Source organism: Photinus pyralis, unplaced genomic scaffold, assembly GCF_008802855.1.
Source record: "Photinus pyralis isolate 1611_PpyrPB1 unplaced genomic scaffold, Ppyr1.3 Ppyr1.4_LG4, whole genome shotgun sequence".
In the NCBI taxonomy this organism is placed as follows: Eukaryota; Metazoa; Arthropoda; class Insecta; order Coleoptera; family Lampyridae; genus Photinus; species Photinus pyralis.
Window position 1 is genome coordinate 14,455,773 of NW_022170511.1, and position 24,287 is coordinate 14,480,059.

The following is a 24,287-nucleotide window of genomic DNA, read 5'->3' on the forward strand; positions in this document are numbered from 1 at the left end:
AATATAATGCATAAAATCGGGTTTTACTAATTTTTGTAATTATTTCTACTGTAGCGTTTATATCAAAGCAGTGACGAAGAAACGCCGAAACGGAGACAGCAATACGCGACGCTTTGCGGCCCATCCCACACGAATTCCCGCCGAAAAACAGTTCAACGTTGCCATTTTAGGTAGTATATGGTTGGTTGCCTAAGTGGCAGTATAAGCTTCCGATTATCATTACTTTTGTCGGTGATCGTACCTATGTTCTTTCGGCACCATAATGCCATGAGATGTTGGCGTCGTGATACTCGGTCACTATGGGTAGTCTTTGCCCACTTGATGCAACATGGTTTTTACCCATTGAAAAGTTTGCTGCGTGTGCTACCGAATTCCAGTAAATCTGGCTTAAAGGGTGTCGTATCAATTTACCACACTTGCCCTCTAAAAGACTGACACAAGAAATGGCGATATTGGTACGCGGAAAGTGCTGCGTATTTGACATACCTATGCTTGGTTAGATGTAAACTCTGGAGCTTGTAGGTAAAAACATTTAGCACACGAAGCGGTAACAAACTCGAGAAATGTTCACAGAATGTTTAGCGTACGAGGATAATAATAAAACAACAAAATCGAAAATTATACCCGTTTTTCGAGCTTTTGATGTCGCATATTTTCTGTCAAACACGGCCCTTGGGTTGCGGCTGGAAGTTTTCAAGGGAGCTTTGAGCTCCTACCTGCTCCTTGTTGCGAAATATGTGCTTAATTAAAACATACTATGACAAATACTTAACCGACCATGTAGAGGCTTCTCAAACGGATGGTTGGAATTTGCATGATATAAAATAAACACGGAGCCTGATGTGTATCAGAATTTCGCGTTTATATTAGCATGCGAATGCATTCTTAAGTGTTAATTTCTTCCTTTTAACCTTTTAAGTAGTACACATTTATTGCAGGTAATGTGAGTTAATTAACAAAGCTCGAAACGTTCGTCGGCGTCGGAAACGCACAATTTAAAAAGCGAACGCGACGTCGTCGAGCGTCGAATCTGGTTATATTAAAGTAGGAGTAATTGGTCGTTCATTTAAATATGTTTTAGATATTCACACGTATAAAGTTGGGTTGAATAACAGTCACTGTCCAGCTTTGCGCGTAATTTCGTGGCTGGCGACAGTTGGTACGACAATCGCGCGGTCACAGCCGCTAATATACAAATTACGGTCCCATCATTGATATATTAGCAAACAAAACCCCCGTGGTCCTCTTTGTGGAATCAATCATTGCACCATATTGTCGAACTACGTACCTAATTGCCTATTCTAGGACGTTTGAGTACTTTTCAAATTAATTAAGCCGTGGACCATCAATTATTTCTATTTCGTGTCCGAATGTTCATTTAATTTTTATTAAAGTGTATTGATGTGTGGAGTTTTTTGGCCCACGTGTCGCTGGTATCTAATTACTTACTTACGGGTATTTTTAATTGCACTTAAGGAGGAAAATCCTTTGAAGTCACCATGCCATCATAATATCAAGTAGGTCATTTTTCACAGTATGCGCCTCGGTATGCGCCAAAGTTTTATCATCGGAATCGTTTGTCCGAATATGCACTCGCTTTTCTAAAGGTGTAGTCCACCCATTCGGGGGGTTGAAGTTTTGTACAAAATCGGTAAGAACAATCTAGGTAAAGTTAGTTCTATCCGTCAATGTGTTATGGTTACCGAAATAAAGTAAATAAGAAACACAGTTTTTGGGACCTTTGGAGACTTAGCTTCCATACGAAACATTTTAGACACTTGATTTTTTAGAAAAATGGTTTGGCTATCAAATTTTACAGGTTTATATACAGTGCGATTTTTAAGAAGAAGACATAGGGATTTATGTGTACTGTTTTTCACTATGTCTACTTTTAAATGACAAAATCTCTTCTGAAGGGCGCCTAGTATTATGCAATCAAAATAAAGATCTGACTGGAAAAAAAACAATACACATAAATCCCTATGTCTACTTTTTAATAAACAGCACTGTACATATGTTACATCATCTATACTCAAAATCGCTTTCGTCATAACTGATGTGCGTATGAATTACCTTATCAAAAAAAGCTAGTCAAATTTGACGCTGACTCATATTTATTGCTGTGTAAAAATGGTACAATAACACAAACAACTATTACAAATAGACAAAAATTATGACTTAACTACTTACATTACTTGTCCGGGAATATCCAAATAAATGGTATCCGTACACAGTACACAAAAACAATTACAATTTTCAATGAATACACTTTACACTAACGACCGAGTAATCGCAGCATCCTCTTTTCGGGCAGACAAGGTCGTTCCAATAAAAAACTCAACTTCAAACTGAGTCAGGTTGAAAACACACTTATGGAGGCCCCGACAAACACCTCTTCCTGCAGCACTTTTGATGGCCAAGACTTTACGATAATCGTCCAGCACGAACAAACGTAGAACAATAATTAGCCGCGAATTCTGCTCCAGCTTCACAAACGAAATTTCTTCAACCTTCAAACTCACATTGAACGAAAACTTTCAATGCTGGTTGTGGCTTCAAATCAAATAATCATCTATGGAACTCGCAAGGAGCGAATAAATTCTCTAACAAAACGTAACTCGGTGCTGAATGTAGCAAAAAGATGATTTTAATTTTCAAAGAAACGCAGATCTGCGTTGACTGTGGCTAAAAGCGACGCTTTTCTTGTTAACGTCCTATTTGCGGCGAAACCGTTCTTCCGAAAATCAAAATTATAACAGCCAATCATACACAGACTATCCCCTCAACGTACGTGAATAGACCCAAAAATAGAGGTCGAATAAATTTTATAAATCAATTTACCCAAAATCGTCCTGAAGCCTTCATTTTCATGCCTACCTTCTGTCAGGAAAGTTTAGTTTCCATGACAGATAGGCAGAGCAGACTACGTTTCCTGCCGCTTGTCACCAGCCGCATTTTTGACATTTCTAAATGTCTATAATGATTCCTGTCACCACTGACAGATTGACATTAATCAAAAATCAACATTTTATATTAAAAAACGATTTCGGGTAAAATTTAATACAAAACTCGTCAGTAAAATTAAAGTAACCGGCCCCAAAGGGGATGCCCGAAAATTTCATTCTGCCAGACGAAATAAACACAGTAATATTAAATATCGTTTATAAAGCGACAAACTAACACGTATAATTAACAATACCCTATACAATAACCTTAAATTTATTTTATTTTATTATTTTACAGATGTTAAAATGACATATTAAAATAAGTTTGAATGAGTAGTCTCTCTTTAACAGTAAGAATAAATAGATTGACCACTTCAACGGCAAGGGTAGATACAGTGAAACAAATGATTGTGCATTCTAATGATATATGTCGTTTTTATTAAAAATGGGCACCAAATATTCGTTAATTTCAGAGACACATCGACAATTTTATTGCCAGATTTCCTTTCAAATGGACAAATTCTCTTTAAACAGGCGAGTGGGCCGCGTTCGACTTCGGCTGCCGAGCGATATGCGTGACGACTACAGAATATAGAAGCGTGTTCTACATTCTGTGGCGTTATGCATGACAATATTTTACTCCCGTCCAAGACATACAGTGCATAGCAAGCCATAAGAAGTAGTCACTTACACAAAATTATAATTTGTATTAATGACTTCACACACCCACATGTTTCATATATTTGTGGTGGTTATTATTCAAAATAAAATATCAAATTTTATGAGGTAGGTTGCAAAGTAAATTAAAATTTCAGAACCTTGGTGATCACCTATACAGCCACAGTGACCTTCATTAATATAATTTTTGCAATAGCTACGTTAGCAACTTGATAGCCTTACTTCTAAGAGCGCTATACATTTTAACACTTCGTTGAGAAGAATTTTGTAAAAACCCTAAAACTATAAACAGTAAATACAACGAAATATCGAAGGATCCTCAGTATTACCATCACTTTTTTATCGACTATTTATTTTACCCTTGGAAAATTCATACCGGGTGTCAATCTATTAGACAACCCATAAATTCTAGAGTATTAGGTCCATCAAAATGAAATTTGGTACAGGTAAATGATACGTGAAGAAGAGTTTTCGCATATTTTTTCTTTTCGCTTACTTCCGGCATCACCGGAAATGGTCCAGGTTTTGAATTTTTAAATGGAACACCCTGTATATTTTTACATTTTTGGTTTTTACCCCTACTTGATTTTTTAGAGCCACTTTTAATATTGCATCTATGCGGCTATGATTGGACCCAAAGTAATCTAAGGAACTTGCGTGACCTCAACTAATTACAATCACAAAGTTTGAGTGGCTAATATGAGAGACAGAAATAAAACTATTCAAGATAATGCATTTGAAAGCGTCCAAATTCATGCGTAAAGAATAATGTTGGGTACATAAACTTTTGACCTAGGCTGCAAAGAAGTGTTATATTGAATTGTTACACATCTAAGAGTCTAGCGAAAGTCGGAATTCCCAGTGGCATTTCCCAATGAACTTATAGAGAGATGATGGGATCCGCTAATTATGTTTACGCCGCAATCCCCAAGTATTCGTACAAAATCTGGTGTAAGTCGGGTGGCCTACCTTCCGGGATTATGCGTAAACGTATCCCTTGGTCTGCTCAAGTCGAAGATTTTAGGTTCATGTATCACAGGAAACAAACTAAACCTTTTAAACAAGTGCACATTATAAACAAACTGAAATTAATAAACAAAATGTTCCACCTTGTATATACAACTTACGATGATGCATACATTTTTGAGAGCTGGCAACCGCGAGACTTTTGCCTGCGCCATCTCGGGCAATACCATTTGTGGACATCTTGGATTTAGCGGTAAGCGAGAAGGTATCGTTTAGTTTACGTCTGTTGTTATTTTTGTGTTATGCAGGTTGCAATCTATTGCATTTCTCTATAATTATTTTTGTTTTTGTTTTTGAAGATCACGTGTTTGATAACGTTAACTTTTATCGTTTAAAATCGCTTTCATTTTTGGTGTAAATGTTTGCTCAATTTAGGGTTATGTTTTAATTACATGGTCTTGATCCGAAGTTAAAGTTATATTTTTGATCATTCATTTAACTTTGTGGTAATAATAATAATTTTTTTTGTTAGCGTTGGCTGTTGTGGCCATCAATTTTGGTAAGTATGAATTACATACTATTCCTATATTTCTTTAATGTGTTTTTTTATTATACGTACGACGTACAGACAAACACTAATCGTTACTTGATTTTAATCCGTGCGATTAGTTAACCAGGCTAGACCTGAGTTCTCACAAGAAACTCCGTGAATAGACAGTCATAGAGATGGTAAAAAACAACAACATTAGTTACGACACCTAATGCTGGGACTGATCTTGATTCTCAAATATAGGTTTGGAAATCTCGGACGAGGGTCATTGCTACTTGTCTCAAGGGTGAGAAAGTGTTTATAAACTTCATATCATTACAGTGGCACTCTTCAGTAAAAAGTGGTTGAAGATGAGTAGTCCGAAGAATAGACGCGATAGCAAGAGAAACTACTATATGGAATCATTTACTAAGTGTAGGGTTTATATGACAACGCCATAATCCTGCGTGACAAACTGGTGACAATACAGGCAAGTCTGCCATCAGTTGTGTTGTCACCGGCAAGCTGACAGTGACATACCCCCACCAAACATCGTTCCCCCACCATGGGAAACAGGATATAAAAGTGCAGGCGTCGGTATGAAAACCTTTCACTCTAATTCTGCTACTATTAGCGAAGGAAAACTTACCCACTCCTACACACCTTCTGCTGCTATTAGCGAAAGTGAATTTTCCTACACCTACACATCTACCGCTGTTATTAGCGTAGGAACGCCATCACTCCCACAGTGTGTCATATCACGAAGATCTGATGTCACTTCTTCCTACGACTTCGAAGAGGGAGAGAGAACACCTTAGAAGCACGCTAAGGAACTTCTTCAAACGTTCTCCATTACCGACATCGGTATCACCTTTACCAGAGACCCCGAAGTGCCTCTGTAGAGATGACGTGAAAGCTGGTACAGCTGATCCATGCTGCTGCGCTCCGCACAATAATAAGCATTTCATAAAAACCACGGACGGCTCGCCGCGCCAGTAGCACACAAACCTCGGTGTCTAGATCCAGACAAACCATGATTCAACAAGGAATAACCCGCCCACCCAGCCGTCCTTGGGCAGTTCCACTACACATGGTACCTAAGCAATCAAATGAATTGAGACCATGCGACGATTAGAGCGCACTCAACGCAAGTACCATCCCAGATCAATACACGGTACCTCACATAGATAGAAGATATCGCTCAAAGCCTTGATGGGAAGAAAGTATTTTCCACAATAGATCTCGTCAAAGTCTACCACCAAATGGCCGATGAGGGCATCCCCAAAACAGCGATAATAACACCTTTCGGACTCTACAAGTTCGGATTGAGGAACGCAACCCTCCAAATATTTATTGACCCCACCATTAGAGACTTACCTACCAATCTTCTACGCATATATCGACGACATGTTAGTTGCGTTGGAAAGTGTCGAACAGCACACAGAACATCTCAGGGTACTCAGCGCTTGGATGAAAACGGTATATTAATAAACGTAAACAAATATAACGTCAGGTAGACGCAGGTGCGATTCCTCGGATATCAGGTGTCAACGCACGCTAAGGAACTCCTTCAGACGTTCTCCACACCGGTATCACACACTAAAAACCTACACAAACTAAACCTGGGAAATAAAATGTCACAACATTAGCATAAATTGATGGGTACGAAAGTGCGAAATTGGCTGTACCCATCTGCCTTTGTGTGAGTTCTCGCTCCGTAAGAGAGCACACAATTTGTAATCTTCAGCAATAAATAGCACAAAATTAGCACAACATTATGTGCGGAATCAATCAGATCGGTGGGCACGGCAACGTAAAGTTACCTGTATTCATTTCTTTATATTGCCATGTTTATTTCGTCCGGTAGGATGAAATTTTAGGAAATCCTAATTAAGATGGATAAGGACAATATCCGTTTTGTGTAATTAACATATGTAATTAAATTTTATTAATTTGTCGTATGTAACGGAATGGGGATTATTGTGTCATACGAGAAAGCGGTCAAGGTTGTCTTTGTTTACATTTTTATTTTATTTAACGTAGAATTTCTGGGAATTGTTGGGTCTTTATCTGTTATCAATTGTAAATGCTTAATTTAATTGATAGGTGGATGTGATTTATCGCCTTTTCTGTGTAGTCAAGAGAGATGAAATTTTATTTTTTCCTAGAATTTAGGTTTGGATTTATCTCTTAATGTCTGATAAAATATGATTTAGAAAAATTATATGACCTCTATTTTTTGGTCTATTAACGTAAGTTGAGGGGCTAGTCTTTGTTGTCAATTGCGCATGTTTGGTTGTCATAATTTTGATTTTCGGAAGAAGGGTTTCGCCGTAAATAGGACGTTAACAAGAAAAGCGTCGCTTTTTGCCACAGTCAACGCAGAACTAAGTTCCTTTCAAATTTACATCAGCTTTCTTTGCTACATTCAGAGCAGAGTTACGTATCAATGAAGATTTTATTTCGCTTCTTGCGAGTTCCATCGTGGATTATTTGTTTTGAAGTTACGGCCAGTATTGAAAGTTTCGTCCAATGTGAGATTGAAGAGAGAAGAAGTTTCGTTTGTGAAGCTGGAAGTCGAATTCGCGACTAGATATTGTTCTACGTTTTGAAATTTTGGCCATCAAAGGTGCTGCAAGGAGATATGTGTAAAGTGTGTTTATTGAAAATTGTAATTTAATTAAATAATATAACTCTTCTTACGAAATATGCACACACAAGCATAATGGCAAGTGTAATCTTAGATTATTCAGGATATCAATGAAAATTCTTGTAGAAAGTGGATACACGTTACAATTGAGAAAGTAGTTCTGCGTAATATACGACAATAAGGCTAAAATAACATGGTTAGTACAGAACTTTAGGTACATTTCGTATTATAAAAACAGTAAGTTAATGTGTTTGGTTTTAGTGCAGATAATATTCAGACGCATCCAAAGTTTGTTTTATCTAGAGCTGCTACATATTTATATTAATAAAATACGCACGGTTACACAACATAATTAAAACGGCGGTGGCCAGCACAGTGTTGTAGACAGATTGCTGTCATGTAAATATGGCTCCAGGCAGATTTAATTAACAATCTGCATATCGAAAATAATGCGAGATATCCACGCTTGGTTAGCCGACTCCCCTATGACAAGTAAGTATCCAGCCAGGACTGTAATTTCAATTTTTTAAGCAGCTCATGTACTTAGGGTTTACGCTCGTGTACTTGTAATTAATTCCACAGTCGAAAAAATGTTACTGAAAACAGCGCGGGTTCAAATTGAAAATAGGTAGGTGTACACACCACCCGCATGTGGTGTACCTGGAGATTTAAACGTTAATAAATGGCCTTACCGGGGAATCACAGGTGGCTTTGACAAATTACGCATTTTGGAAATTAAATTAAAAGTACCCATCTAATCTAAAAAATATTGACAGCTAATGAATTCAGAGGAGATTCAAAGCCCGCGTGTCTACCTTTCCATTTCATATTATATCAATGAGGGTAATTGAATTTACGCTTGTGCGTTTTCTGTCATATTCATTGCTTGCCTCCGATAGATAGGTACACGATGATTAATTAAATATTTATAGATAGATGTCATTCCATTGCAGAGGTTTTGGACATTCTACGACGGAAGGACTGGTAGACAGTTTTATCCACACTAGCAGTTAACCTACGTTTCCACAACAGCACGTAAATTGAAGCTTCTGAATTTATTGTCATTTTTTTTTATCGAATTACAATTTAAAGTTGTTTATTAATTAATTTATGTTTGACTTTTGAGGAGAATATTTTAAAAAAACTGGAAATAAGAATCATTATTCCGATTCTTTAACTCTTTAGAATTTGTGATTTTTGCATTTCTTTGTTTCTGCCGATATTATAATTTTATAGAATTATTGTCATTATTCACGTTCTTCAGACTAATTTCATACTTTTCAGAATCTTTAAATTCACTTACCTATTTATAATTCTTAATTTTCTTACGGTTCTTCGTCTATCAAATTCTTCAATTCCTTTATCATTCAAGTTTTTCAATACAAAAAACTTTACCTTAATTATACAGCAACTAAAACTACCCTTATTGTCGTTCAACATTGGAATACTGCTGAATCTCTGTATGGAATGCAAAAGAAAACCATTGATTCTGAATTCGGACACGTAACGGGAGGACTTCGTTAATTTCAAAATTCCAAACGAATACTTAATGTTACGTAATCCAACAGTGATAGCCGATTATATTAAAAAGTATTATCTGCGCTCAAATTTGACTACGGCGCATGAGTCACACTGACGTCAATTAACTGAAAGGTCCATTTACCGTCGGAAAGCCGAATCAATTTTATTTGCGTGCGTTCGTGCTACGCAATATTTTTGAATTCGCGTGGATTAACATATTTTCTTCACAATTTATACATTTTTTCGTTATTTCACTACTGGTTAGATACGTAATTTCTCCCAATGGTTTCTACGACTGGTCAACTCAAGATAGCTGCTAGTCGGTTTCACCAATCGGATTCGTTTCTCTTATCAATCTAATCTTTAGAAAAGCAATTTGATAAAACCCTTCGCTAGAAACCTCTACCTCCAAAAACGTCGGTGCCCTCAGCTCACAGGCTGCGTGATGACCTATTAACGAAACGGATCCCACTCATCAATACGATTAGTGATGCAACATATAAGTCTCGTCACATTCCTTACTTTCCTCACCTTCTCCACATTCTCCACATTCTTCACATTCACCACATTCTCCACATTCTTCAGATTCTTCCTATACTTCATATCCTTCATATTCTTCATATTCTTCATATTCTTCATAATCTTCATATTCTTCATATTCTTCATATTCTTCATATTCTTCATATTCTTCATATTCTTCATATTCTTCATATTCTTCATATTCTTCATAATCTCTATATTCTTCAATTTCGAAACTCTTTAAATTTTTTTGTCCTTCAGGTTTTTCAAACTGTGTGGGTTTTTCAGGTTCCACAGTTTTAGCAGGTTTTTCGGATCTTTAGGTTTTTTGATTCTTTGGATTTCGCAAAGCTTCTACGTATTATCATTGCATATAAGGTGTATATACAATTATTACTTACGCGTAGCTGTGTATCAGTCATTCCGTTAAATAATACTATACGATAAAAAATGAGTTGCTGTCGAGTTACCTTTGGAATTTTTGTAATAAAATAAAATAAAATAATAAAATAATTTAAAACATTTTACGAATCTTCTTGGTCTGGAGGACTGTGGGGTAGTCCCGTTGGAACGGTGCGGTTTTCGCCGTCGCCACTAGGAGGTTTCAACCCTCCTCCTGACCAAGAGCGGTTTGCGGAAAGAACTCAGAAGCTACGGGTACTAACGGTATCTATTTGCTACGGGAAAACGAAACAAAGAAACCAAATACTCTTTATAAATGACGGAAAGAAAAATATCAAGTCTCCCTTGAACTTGAACGGTGCGCTGTCGTAAAATAACTAAATTCACTAAAATGCACGTGAGCAAAACAAAGAATTCCAAAAGATCCCTTCTGAATCATACTGTTAGGTACCTTATATAGTATTCCCAAAATACCTAACGGAACCATCGGAATTTTCAGCCGCCCGGCGTACTCAGGTGACATTAAGCGAGTTTCATTTGACACCAGCAACAATCTAATCAGACGTTTGCTGCAACAGTGCTGCCAGTGCAATTAGTGATTGGCGATCGTAATTATTAGGGTAGTTCCAATTTTTTAATATATTTTATGTCTCCTAATGTTAAATCCAAGTTTTCGACCTTGACTAAGCTGTGCGCGCGCCGCCATCTTGAAAAATCCAGTCAAAATAGCGGCAAAATCTAGTTTTTCGCATAATCTCTTTTCAACGCACATTTCCGTTAAAGTTGTGTTAAACAATTTTGTAGAGCATGAAATTCCCTACAACTTTGGTACTTTGAATTTTCTTGTATCTCTAACAGGTACCGAGATAAAAAGTCGCAAAGATTCGTGTAAGTTTGCAAAGACAAGTAGTAAACTGAACCACTAGATTATTTTGTTACTCGCACCCTGAACAGCTTCAAGACAGCTTCCTTCTCATCAGTCGAATCTGTGACGAATTGGTCATTAAAGCCCTCGTCCTCATCAACGGCTTCTATAACATTCTCACGGGAGTTGCCGTGGCGGCGAATGCAAAGTATCGAACCTTTTTTTTTAGGCTAATTGCACTGGCCTAAGGTTGCAATTTCAGATATTAATTCGAAATTTCTCAGGTAAATCGAATATCCGATATTAAGTTGGAAATTAAGCAAGTAAAAAGGTTTTCGCCCTAAGGCGCATTTTCCATGAATGATCAGTACTTCCCAAAAGGCCATAGCTATGTGCGTTGTGATTTTCTTTACTAGAGGCGTATATGGTTAAAATTTCAAAGAAATATCTTGATAAATCAAGCGAAGTTGGCACTGAGTACGCATGCGCAGATCTAATTTTTGCAATATCAGTTATATTTGCCTTTAACAGAAGCATCTGTGATTAAAATTTCAAAAAGATATCTCGATAAATAACAGTTGATATTGCGCATCCTGCGCATGTGCGCATTAATCTGATGTTTACAATATGCGATACGTTTGCTTACACTAAAAGCAACTTTGGTTAAAGTTTCAAAGAAATATCTCCATAAATAAGAAAGTTGCCATTGCGCAGTCTGCGCATGCGCACAACTGATTTTCACTATATGCGATATATTTGCATTCACCAGAAGTACCTATCTGTGGTTAAAATTTCAACAAAATATATTAATAAATAAAGAAGTTGACATTGCGCAGTTTGCGCATGCCCAGTTTAATTGTCAAGATTTTCCTTGGCTCAGGTGCTGGAGCTATACGCTACCGAATGCAAAAAGAACGAACTTAATATCTTGAAAACTGTAGCAGTAGTTAAGGCCTCGGACAGACGGGCAGACGGACAGACGGACGGACAGAGAAAGTGGCTGAAATAGCTCACCCAACTTCTTGGGAAAATGCGCTAAAAATATGCTCGTAGATGCTTGCGTTTTTGAGTTGGAATTTCCCAGTTCAAATTGAAATTCCCAGGACAAGTGTGGAATTTCTAAAATAAGTCCGCAATCAACTCTCATATTCAAAAAACAAGAATATACTTGCGTGGTTCTTCTACGCCTTCTTGACTTAGTTCGTGTTTCTTAGTTACTTCATAATTATAAATGCCACCAAGTAAATTATGTACTTCTGCTTTTGATACAGGAAGAGAACAAAGTGGTAAGACCTTGACGAATTTTTGGCAATTTATCTACATATGAAAAATTGATTTATTGATTTATTGATGAAATTTGCTTGCTCAACTACAGGTTTTACCCCAATTACAGTTGAGCAGTACATACATTTACATTTAAGTGAGTAAATGAAATATAACTCAAATATAACAAAGTACACAAGAAATAAAATAATAATTAGTAATTAAGTAGTTACTAGCTACAGAGGACACAAAAAAACAAAAAGGCACTAGGAATAAAATATAAATTAGATGCATTTATAGTTATAACGATCACGGCTAACAATATTTGAAACTTAAACAAAAACTTACAAAAACTTAAACAAAAAAGCATTCTGTATGACTGCCAAAACTAACGAGTTACATGATTGGAGCAGGGAAATCACGAATCACACGGGTTACAAAATGTGATAAGATTCTTTACAGTACGTGCAGATAGCATTTCTTTTTAAATTCTTTTTAAATTCGTGAAGGCAGTCTCCAAATATATCCAACTGTGGTGGTAATTCATTATATGTGCGCAACATACTAATTAATGGTGAATGTTTGAGGACATTTGTACGAGCGTATGGGATATGATATAATGATCTTGACCGACTGGAGTATGAATGGGTGATAAATCCAATTTGACTGAGCAATCCACTATCATATGTGAAACCTCGAAGAAGCTTATAAAGGAAAGTTAGCTGTAGTATTTTTCTCCTGGTATTCAAACTTTTTAAATCAAACATTGCTAACATCGCACTACTTGACGTCAGATACGTGTAATATCCATGTGTTTTAAAATATAAATGTCTTAAAAATTTGTGTTGAATTTTTTCGATATTGTAACTGTGAATACTGTAGTGGGGGTTCCACACCGTCGTTGCGTACTCTAAATTAGATCTCACTAGTGTCACATATAATAGCTTCAATGTGGAAATTGACGTGAAATACTTACTCTGTCTAATTATCAACCCAAGATTGCGATACGCCTTGCTCGTTATGGCGGCATAGTGAAGTGTGTACGTCAGTCTATGGTCAAACACTACCCCCAGGTCGCTGTATGTAGACACCCGTTTCAAGTTCACGCCATTAAGAGAATAGTCATAGGCGATGTAATGTTTCCCACGCGTAAACGTTAGTGTTACGCATTTTGAGACATTAAAAGATAGCTTATTTAGGGTCATCCACTTATTAACTGAAGTTATATCATTTTGAAGTCCCAGCGCATCTTGATTATTTTTAATTACCTTAAAAAGTTTGAGATCATCCGCATATAACAATATCTCAGACTCCTGTACACAATTCACGACATCATTAACAACAAGATTAAAAAGTGCAGGCCCAAGTATCGAACCCTGCGGTACACCTGAAGTAACTGTATACTCCCTAGATTTGTGCCCTTTATACCAAACATATTGACTACGGTCAAGCAAGTAAGATTTTAACAGTAAAACCACGTTATATGATACCCCATATTGTATTAACTTGGACACGATAACGGAGTGATCCACCTTATCAAACGCCTTCGTCAAGTCTGTAAAAATTGTATCCACCTGATTACCTTTGTCCAAGTTTCTTGAAATGAACTGTGTAAAATTAATGAGGTTTGTTACCATAGATCTTCCCGAGACAAAACCATGTTGCTTAGTAGATAAATGCGGAATTAATTTTTTGAATATGTTGTTGTGCAAGACTATTTCAAATATTTTTGATGGAGCTGACAGCAAGGCAACCGGGCGGTAGTTCGAGAAGAATCGACGGTTACCGCTTTTATGTATTGGAATTATTTTTGAGCATTTCCAGACTTCCGGAAATGTATTAGAGGCTAGGCTTTTGTTATATATTATGGATAGTGGTAATGCTAGTAATTCTTTGTATCCCTTAAAGAAGTATTGTGGCAACAAGTCTGGGCCCGTTGAACGCTTACAATTTAAGTGCTTAATAGCACCTAATACGTCATTTGGGGAAACTTCTACTAAATCAAGTGCCACGTTCCAGGGTTCACAGTTTGTAGTAGAAATTGCAGCTTCGACGTCATATTGATTTGGCGCGGGTAGATATACAGATTCAAAAACTTCCGCAAATTTATCAGCTATTTCATTTCCCATCTTAATAACTGCGTTTCCGCACAGCATATTGTTTTCGAGATCTACATGTTGTCGCATATTATTTATGAAAGACCAGAAACGATTTGGATCGGAGTGAATGTTGGATTCTACTTGTGCTATGTAATTTTTATGAGCCAATGAGATTCGTTTTTTCACGTCTGCCCTCAAGTGGCTAAATTCCAAATAGGTATCTACTGATCGTGGATCATTACTAGAATGTAGGCGTTTGTATTTTTTAAATAGCTTACTTTTTTGCTTAATACTTTGAACAATTTCCGCTGTAAACCACACAGGATATTGGAAACTATTCCTAAACGGTTTTTTTGGACAATGTTGGTCCAATATTCTATATAAAATCTTATAAAAAATATTAGTAATTTCATTAACATCACCTATATTATTTAAGATTGTCCAATCTACTTCCGCTAAGCTATAATAAATCTGCAAGAAGTCTGCCCGGTAGAAATTGTAATACTGCCCCTCAGTTATACAGTTAGCGGATTTAGAATGTTTTAACTTGCATGATACATGGAGTACTGGGTGAAATTTGTCTACTGCCACAAGAGAGTCATCCCATGGTGAAACATCAATTGTTGTAATATTACTCAATACGAGATCCAATGTTCGTCCCAAATTATTAACAACGTTATTCTTACTACTTAAGTTATTAAAACAAAGAAAGTTATATAACTCTCTACAATAGTTATCTCCATATTCTAAATTCTGATTAACTCCAGAAATTTTAAGGTTGAAGTCTCCAATAATACATAAATTTTGCCTTGAAAGATCTGGAATTTCATTTATTCTATCATAAAAATGGCAATATGTATCCACACTACTATTGGGACGAAGATATATAGCACAAACATAAAGGCAATAGGTATTGTGATTTCCTATTTTAACAAGAAGTTCATCACCTCCAGTATTAATGCGTGCCGAAATTAGCTTTTTATTAACAGCTATCAAAACCCCACCCCCATCAGAAAGTTTAGTAGCTTTCCTATCCCGATCATTTCGATATACACAATACCTACTGTCAAATAATTCGCTGGATAGAATACCATCATGCAGCCACGTTTCTGTCAGTACAATAATACATAAGAATTCCCTAAAGTATTGAGATAAAATTCCGGTTTTAGTTTTAGCCCTCTCCACATTCTGATAGTACATGCTAACGTCCTTAATGACAGAGTTCATTGCTGAGAGAAAGTAATCAAAGAAAATTTATTTGACGACAAAAAATAAAAAATAAAAGATTACATAAACAGGAAAAACCATTGCGATCATCTACAATTTCTCCAAATCTGCAACAGATCCAATGCGCATTGAAGGTCGCCCAGCCGCTTTCCTGACAAATATCTTGCCGTCGACAGTCCATACAAATTGAAACTGTTTGGATTTTGCTAATTCCCGCGTTTTGCCCAGAAGCTTCCTTGTCTCGCTCGTAAGGGATTCGTTTATGTAGACCATACCTTCGTCTGCAAAGCCCAGGTCTGAAGAACGAAGGTTCCTCTTCACCTTCCGCAGTCGTAAGAACTCCTCCTTGTCGAATCGCCGAACAAACTTTATTATAATGGGTCTCTTAGTTTGAGTTTGTGAAGTAACGGGATTCTGTTTAACACCCAGACGATGCGCCGCGACCAGCAAATTCGTAGAAAACTCTGTAAAGTTCAAGTTCTGTGCGACTCTTCTAATAACCCCCAATACATTTTCATTGGGATCCTCCGGAATGCCGTACAGCAATAAATTGTTTCTGTGCGAATATTGTTCAAGATCATCCATCTTACGCTCCAAATTTTGAATTTTAACTTTCAACGTTGCGTTCTCATTTGATAAACCAACATAATTATGCTCAACCGTTTTTAATTTACCATTCATTGAATTTATATTAACAACCACATCATCTATTTTATTATGGCACGCCTCGATGGATGCCCCCATTTCCTTTTGTTTAGATTTCATATTTTTGACATCTTGGGCCATTTGATTAAACAGATGGATTAAGGTGGTCAGTTTATCATCGAGCGTTTGGAAATTGATTGTTGTATCCTCTGCGTTATCTGTATCCTCGGTACCGCTATTTGAGCGCGTTGACGGTTTCATGATATTTACGTATAGAAATCGGCTTCGTACGTGAATTAATAGGCGCAAATTTTGGAAATCCCGAATTGTATAACAAAAAAGAAAGTCACTTACTTTGTATATGATATTTGTACTTGGTAGGCGTAGTTTACTGTCACCAGTAAGTAACATGCACTTGATTTCCGCACAAATCAGACGACACTTACGGAGCCAACTCTAACACGTCTACTCACTTCGCATGCCAATGCAGAAAATGTTTGAAATAAGAAATAAAGTGAAAATTATATCGAGTTATTGCTGCGGGAAGGAATCTATCTAAAGAATAATAGGTAGTTGTGTAGTTATTATGGCGAATTTCCTTTTTAACTAGATCTCTTAGCGATATTATTATTCTGTTTATGTATAGTCTGGATGCGAATTAATATGTTATTGGAAGTGTAATTTTTTAGTTTGTTGCGTATCTTATTATCACCAATCCTACAGTATAGAGAACTTGTCTCGCCGTGCATATTTACAGACATCCTAAAATAAAGAGAAAGCAATTATACCAGCGGTTGTCTTGTTTGGGTTTAGACCGTTAGATAAACAAAGCTTGTTACCCAAATGTATGCGTTTAACTGAATTCAAGAATGAAATGTGCTGAAGATAATAAAGTCTTATTTACAAGAATCGTGCCGCACGCATATAACAGCACTCAAACTACGATTTCTTTATAAATCCTTGCACTGCACTATTAACAACAATAAATGATATAAACATGAAATAATAGTGGACGCTTGCCTACAAAGAACACGAATCGTTCTAAACAAAGCCATACAGACAGTTTTCAATGCATACAGTCTCGAAAATTTAAGATAGGGCTCTTCACGTGTTAACAAGGTTAATTTCTTAACCTCACATCAGATCAGTTAAATAGCAACATAGTAATTGCCGGTTACTTCAACTGCACGTTGGACCTCCTGCGTGATCTTCACCGAGAGACACCCGGTTCTGTCAAGCAGTTTATTTTAGCAGATTGTTGGGGATTAGCCAACAATGATAAAGGTGGATATACGGACTTTACGCGTAGTATCCAAATATCAGCCTCGAGAATAGATGGTATCTATTGCTCAAACGATTTAATTAGGGCGGTTCGATCAGAAAAACTACACAACACCTTTTCTGTTACCTTGCGGCTTCAGTAGCCTTCAAGACATCAGTGTCTCGATTTGATATATATATATATATATATATATATATTCTGAACTCTATTCCACCAGTAAAGTATTGGAAGCACCCAACGCCTTACGTCGAGAAATCCATCCACGTAGCCAAAACTTGCGTTTTCTTCTTTCTTTCTGTTTCTTCTTCTCTCTTTGTTCTTCAAGCAATTCTTGAATAACTAATTTACTAACTATTTCGACGCCGATACGTAAAATATCTGTTCTGCTCAACATTTTCGAAGAAAATGACCTAATCTCTTACGATTTCAGTCAACTGTGTAAATGGGCTGGCGATGCGGCTTTGTGAGGCGATTAATCGCACGGAAAAAATTGCTCCGTGTAAATACCCAATAATTTGCCAAGCTATTTGGGTTTAAAAAGATGCACTTTATCTGCACAAGAGTTGTGCACAATTTATACTTGTTTGGTATTTCTTTAGCAGTTTCATGCGAACCCATTTACCAATCTCGGACAACACATTGCTGATTGCCCTTCCTCCTATTTTCGTTTGTCGCAATAATTTCTAAGATGGCATGGATATTTTTCATAAAATCGTTAGGAAAGGCAGCAAACTTTCCAGGCAGGGTATGGCGATATTTGTGCCCTGTGCTGTTTACGGCCCTGTCCCCGAGGTTAGCAGAACCATGGTACTTTCTGCTCTATTCAATTAAATTAGAAATTAATTTCTTAAAAAATACTTACAACACCCTAAAAGTGTGAGATTTTCATACCACAATACTCCCGGTTCTAATGAACAGCGAACTATCTAAATATTTCCAAAATTATGAAAGAAATTAATGCAATGAGTCACTGTAATTAGGGATATGTCACGGGGTTCGTTGCTAATTGGAGATATCAATTTCGCACCTTTTACGATTTATAGCACAATAACAGCTAATTTGTGATTTATTGCGGCGCCGATTCCTAAATGTGATTATTAAGTTCAGAATTAAGCCGGATAATGCAACTGTTATAATTTTGATTGATTAAATCCATGCGTATTTCACCGCGACAAAACAATTTCGGGAGATGAACGAGCAACAAGTTCTTCCTGAACACTAGCGGATTCGGTTAATAAAATGTACGCACCCTCTCACTTTTGACTTTGTTAAATTTTTAGTCGTACTTGTAATGGAATGAAAATGTGGACGGGAAAATTACCAATTCGCGGCCGCTTTGCCGAGAAAGGGATGGTAGTGAAAAGGTTTCTTTGAGAGTTTAAAAACGGGTCGGCTTTCTTGTACTGTTAACCTTCTTAATTTGATGGAATGATTCGAACTGGCAGCGTCCTACGAGCAGGTTTTGTTAATGCCTGCATTGGTCACGATAACTATTCTAGGAAAACAAGGAGGAAACAAGTCATCAAGTCAGAGAATTGGTTTAGGGTTTGCTAGAAGTTGTTAAACTTAGCAGGAGTTTGAATTGGAGAGATGTGTTTATAGTTCGACTAGTCCGACAGAGGCGTTGATGGCTAAAATTGTTGGCGCCATTGGAAAACTTTCATCGTTTTTACACGTTAATGCACCATTGGAGTTTGTCTTATTGTTTTGTTTTCTAAATTGTGTTTGCATTTCTCTGTTTCATTTACATAAACCGTTTGATATTCGACCTTAAAGTTTTTAGTGTCCCTATAAACATATTATGCGGCAATATTTGCGGGATGAAAAACGAAAGATATGGACGATCAGTACTAAGTACGCGACGCGAAATTTGTTTTACGGCTAAACTGCTGTATAATTTATAACTGATATCTAAATTTAAATGTGCGTTGAAATGAATATATCTGTTATAAAATCTACAATCATCTATAATTTCTCTTGGGAGTTTCCACACGGACCCCATCTCTCTGGCTTTTGTGGTGCTCATTTTAGGATATAATTGCCTGAATCTAATCGCTCCTTTTTAATTGCTGTATCTGTTCAGCACACTCTACGTTCGTAACATTAAAATAACCTCCGAAGAAATGTGGTACGCGTTTATGAAATTGGATTAAGCGATCAATTTTGGAAAACTTTATCATACTGACAGGGCGTAAAAATGCTGGTTCAAAATGTAGCTGAAAAGCGGTGAGATACGGGCAAAGTTCCTCATCTATCATGCGAGGAAGTCCTTGTTTCGCATACGAAAATTACTACATACTTTATTTTATTGCTCGAACACTATTCTAAGCCTTGAAGCTGTACAACTCACACGAATTTGGGTAATCTTTCAAATCGGCGAATTTGAGAAATTTAATCGAAATTATTCGTACTGCGGCATGTTGAAATGAAGATCATTTATTGCATTTAAACCAATTTGAGATGAGAGATATAGGTCGATTGCTTGCGTACGTTCGTTCGAATACATTTAATTATGGTAACCGGTAGTGGTTGGCTTTTGCATTCTCTTCCTAGCAGGAACATTGATAAGATAATATCGGTTAATGTTAACTGGCAATAAATTACATCTTATTTATTTGTTTTAATGGAATTAGCCTTACTGCAACGCGTGACACTAATATAATTTTGTATCTTGCAGCGGTTTCAAAAAATATATCTTTTCTCTAATTCTAATAATTTTGCCTAATTTCAGTATTGGTTTCTAAAATCCAGTGGCTGTTTCTGTATTTCTTGGCCCTGTCTTGAAATTTAATTTGTTTTTTCGCTTTGATTGATTTATTTTTTTCACTTTGCATGACGAAACATTGTCAATGTCAGTGTCAACGTTACTACTACTTGTCTTTTTGCTTTTTTGTCCACTCATTTTAGTACAGTTTTCTTGTCCACTTGTTACCTCTCTAAGCTGTCGGGAATTGCGGCGAGGTAACTTAGGTTCCGCGGCTAACTCTCGCGCGGGCGTGGTAGTTCTTCAGAACGAACTCTAAATGAATGCTCGGGAGGCGCCAGGTCCTTATCCCTAGTGACTCTCCTGCCGGACCTACAGGAAGGGTATTGCCGCAATAGAAAAAGGAAAGAAACAAAATGTGCGCCACTAATGAATATTTAATGTCAAATAAAACTAATTAAATTGTTCTCCTACTCTCACAACTAAATGAACAAGCCTAAGGTGACTCGAAGCGGCTTTAAATTTCGCGGTGACTACAGGGACTTCTCCAAGAACCCCCTTGCCGACTAATCCGCAATACCTTTTGGTAATAATGACCACTGATTAGGTCGGCCGAACCCTTGTAGGAAGCACTTTCTACCGGTCGCACCCTGTATAATATAAATTAAGTGACAGTAGTTCGGATAGGCTGTAATTTGGAACTACAGTAGGTAATTGAGTCGGGAGAAACAACCCCGATGTTAGAATATGGGCAACAATAAACTAATCGGGCTATGCGATTATGCCAGCGTTAAGGTGTTTTCGTTCTTTGTGATTCTCAGAGCGTCTTTGTGCGTCAGCAATAGCTGGGTTGACGGTACGACGAATCACCTTTACATACAAGTAAGTGACAACAACATTTATTACACAAATAGTGGCTCTGACTCCCAAACTTTTATATTTTATAATACTACCAACTACACAATTCATCGGCAGTGGCTCGTACCACCGAATGACTATTTCCAACTGCCCGCCTGTATCTACAAGTATGCCTCCAACTGGCTAGACGACTTCCCAATGGACGACACACATAGGTTACATGAAGACATACCAACCAAGTCGTTGAGGGCTTCAATAACTGGCTACCTAACTTAAGCGTGGACTGCGAAGATGTTGACGATGTCTAAGTAACTTCCGATATCAGGGACGCTATATGCTACGGGTACGGAATGACTAACAGGTGACACGAACTTCAACCACTTTGTTTTTCCTAGGTCTCGGACAACGTACCTCTCACTAAAAGCTATAAACTACTCATAGAATGACACAAACGACGTTGGACAACTACATACCCAGTTCGGATTTAAAAGTAAGCGGCCTTTAAATCCCCAATACTGGGTAAAATTAATCAATGAATGCCTAACTGGCTCAATATCACAAAAATCAATTAATTTATGAATGCTTGTGCAACTAAAGATCGGTTAACGAATTTCTTTCAAAATTTGTATAGTTTGCACAGCAATGGCCGTTCATAATCTGCCTTTTACAACGGTCTCCCTTTTTTAAAAGATAATCTAACTGGAATGTGACCTATGACATCCTATATGATAGCTAGTGACGAAAATATCCTAAGAATATGCAACACATCGTTCACATCATATATAGTATGACCCATTAGTAACTTAGGGTGAATTTAACATGTAACAACTGAATTGATTTATCAGGTTTTCCACTGCATTTATGATGTCTTGTGTATTTTGTTTTTATGAACTTGTTTAATTGCATTTGATTTGATTATCTGATTTTTATCATACCATTTGAGACGTTTTATTTATGTGTATTTTCTCTTGCATTTTATTGCTGTAGGTGATTTATTTCATGTATTTTTGTGGCCTATGCCGGGGTTTTTGTCCCGTAGAAGGTTTCCCTGGCATGGTCTTGTGCGCGTAACATATTTATTTGTTCTTGTCATTTCTTACGCACAAAAGTTCTGTCTTTTATTTAATTCCCTTCCCGATTATGTCTCACGTCCCAACACATAAAAGAACCGATTACACAACGTAGGAGTCCATACCCATATCGAGCCGACTGTCATCCAAATTCAAAAGTGCCGCGAGACTACCATCGTTTCGACTTGAAAGGTAGGTGGCTCTGCTTGTAGTTTTTGCCAGAGTTGCCAACCGTAAGTATAGGGTAAGTCAACGTTTTCCGTGTCGGCACCCCCTAGGAACATTACACGCGTTAGCACGATTTACCGTAAGAAATAAGATTTGGGCATTTCCTACGTACCGTAACCGTTCTAACGCAACGTTAACGCGAGGGTTTAATTCCAAACGTTACGGTACGGCGTTGCGGGTACGGAACTATAAATTCAGCTTAACATGTGTAATGTTCCTAGGGGGGTCTATCAAGCCGACACGGAAGACGTTGACTTACCCTATACTTACGGTTGGCAACTCTGGCAAAAACTACAAGCAGAGCCACCTACCTTTCAAGACGAAACGATGGTAGTCTCGCGGCACTTTTGAATTTGGATGACAATCGGCTCGATATGGGTGGCACGAATGGACTGCTACGTTGTGTAATCGGTTCTTTTATGTGTTGGGACGTGAGACATAATCGGGAAGGGAATTAAATAAAAGACAGAACTTTTGTGCGTAAGAAATGACAAGATCAAATAAATATATTAACGCACACACAAGACCATGCCAGGGAAACCTTCTACGGGACTAAAACCCTGGCACAGGCCACACAAATACATAAAATAAATCACCTACAGCAATAAAATGCAAGAGAAAATACACATAAATAAAACATCTCAAATGGTATGATAAAAATCAGATAATCAAATCAAATGCAATTAAACAAGTTCATAAAAACAAAATACACAAGACATCATAAATGCAGTGGAAAACATGATAAATCAATTCAGTACAAAAACACATCAAGATACCTGTACGATCAATAGAGATAACACAACTCGTCAAATAAACAAATTGCATGTACATAGGAAACATGTAAATGGTATGGCTCTACTCCATCCTTCAGTTAACATAATTTAATTTACCACGAAAAGTACATGTGAGAATGCCATTGGTCAATAGCTAGTATTCATGTGAAAATCGATTATCGCTCAAACAGAACATATTTTAAATAGAGGAAATGTAAATGAGAGGATCCCCCTTTTCTCGCTAATGCGAGACGCTAAGAACTGCAGCCTGCGCGAGACGAGTAAGCAACAGATACAGCGAACGATCTAACTGCATTAGGTACCTACTCCACGGAGACAGAAATATCCACTCGCACACACAAACATCAAAACATCAAATAAAAGAGCCCCCCCCTTCGTATAGCTAACGCACAAGAACTGTAGCGAGCCACGAAACAGAAAGTAACAGATACAGCGAACAATCAAACTGTATTAGGTGCTTCCCTCACGGAATTGTTACGGGTCAATCGAACATAGCAACATCACACCGATAATCAACTCCTCATGAATAACAGAAGTAAATTACTTAATTAAACAAAATAATGGCATAATCATCTGTACAGTATTACAAACAGGATTCATCTAACGGTACACGAAACAAAGGCATGGAGTACGCCATGATTCAAATATCGTAGTTTATGCAAAATCAGCAAAATGTAAATATCACATTGTGGCAAGAAATTCAATGATTAAATATCTAGTACAAGAAAGAATAAAATGGTTACTACCTGTAAATACATCTTCAAAACACCACCACCAAAAATAATCAAGAATAAAAAAAAAAACCGGGAAAGCATGTGTCTTCCGTCGACCTCGTCGCCATCTTCTTCCCATTCCCCTCGCTTCGTTACCAAAATCCCCTAGTAGGTATTCGGCATCTGCGCAAAACCGTCCTTGGTTATATACAGAGCATATTATATTTTTGTTTCGGATGTAAATGTGTGTTGCCTAACCATCAGGGTGGGTTATCACACATGGCTACCCATTTGAATATTCTCGCTTAAGTTTCCCGCGAGAATCTGTC

The 24,287-nt window shown here is 37.2% G+C and overlaps 1 protein-coding gene and 1 long non-coding RNA gene across 2 annotated transcripts; one reads left to right on the forward strand and one right to left on the reverse strand.

Moving 5' to 3' along the window:
* Nucleotides 1-15,754: 15,754 nt before the first annotated feature.
* LOC116168079 lies at nucleotides 15,755-16,570 on the reverse strand. The gene has a single exon (XM_031483733.1). The coding sequence runs from the start codon at nucleotides 16,568-16,570 to the stop codon at nucleotides 15,755-15,757; it is 816 nt and encodes a 271-aa protein (XP_031339593.1).
* A 4,816-nt stretch (nucleotides 16,571-21,386) lies between these two features.
* LOC116168627 lies at nucleotides 21,387-21,987 on the forward strand. The gene is made up of 2 exons (XR_004144802.1): nucleotides 21,387-21,496; nucleotides 21,549-21,987. It is a non-coding gene; the product is annotated as an uncharacterized LOC116168627 (long non-coding RNA).
* The last annotated feature ends 2,300 nt before the right edge of the window (nucleotides 21,988-24,287 follow it).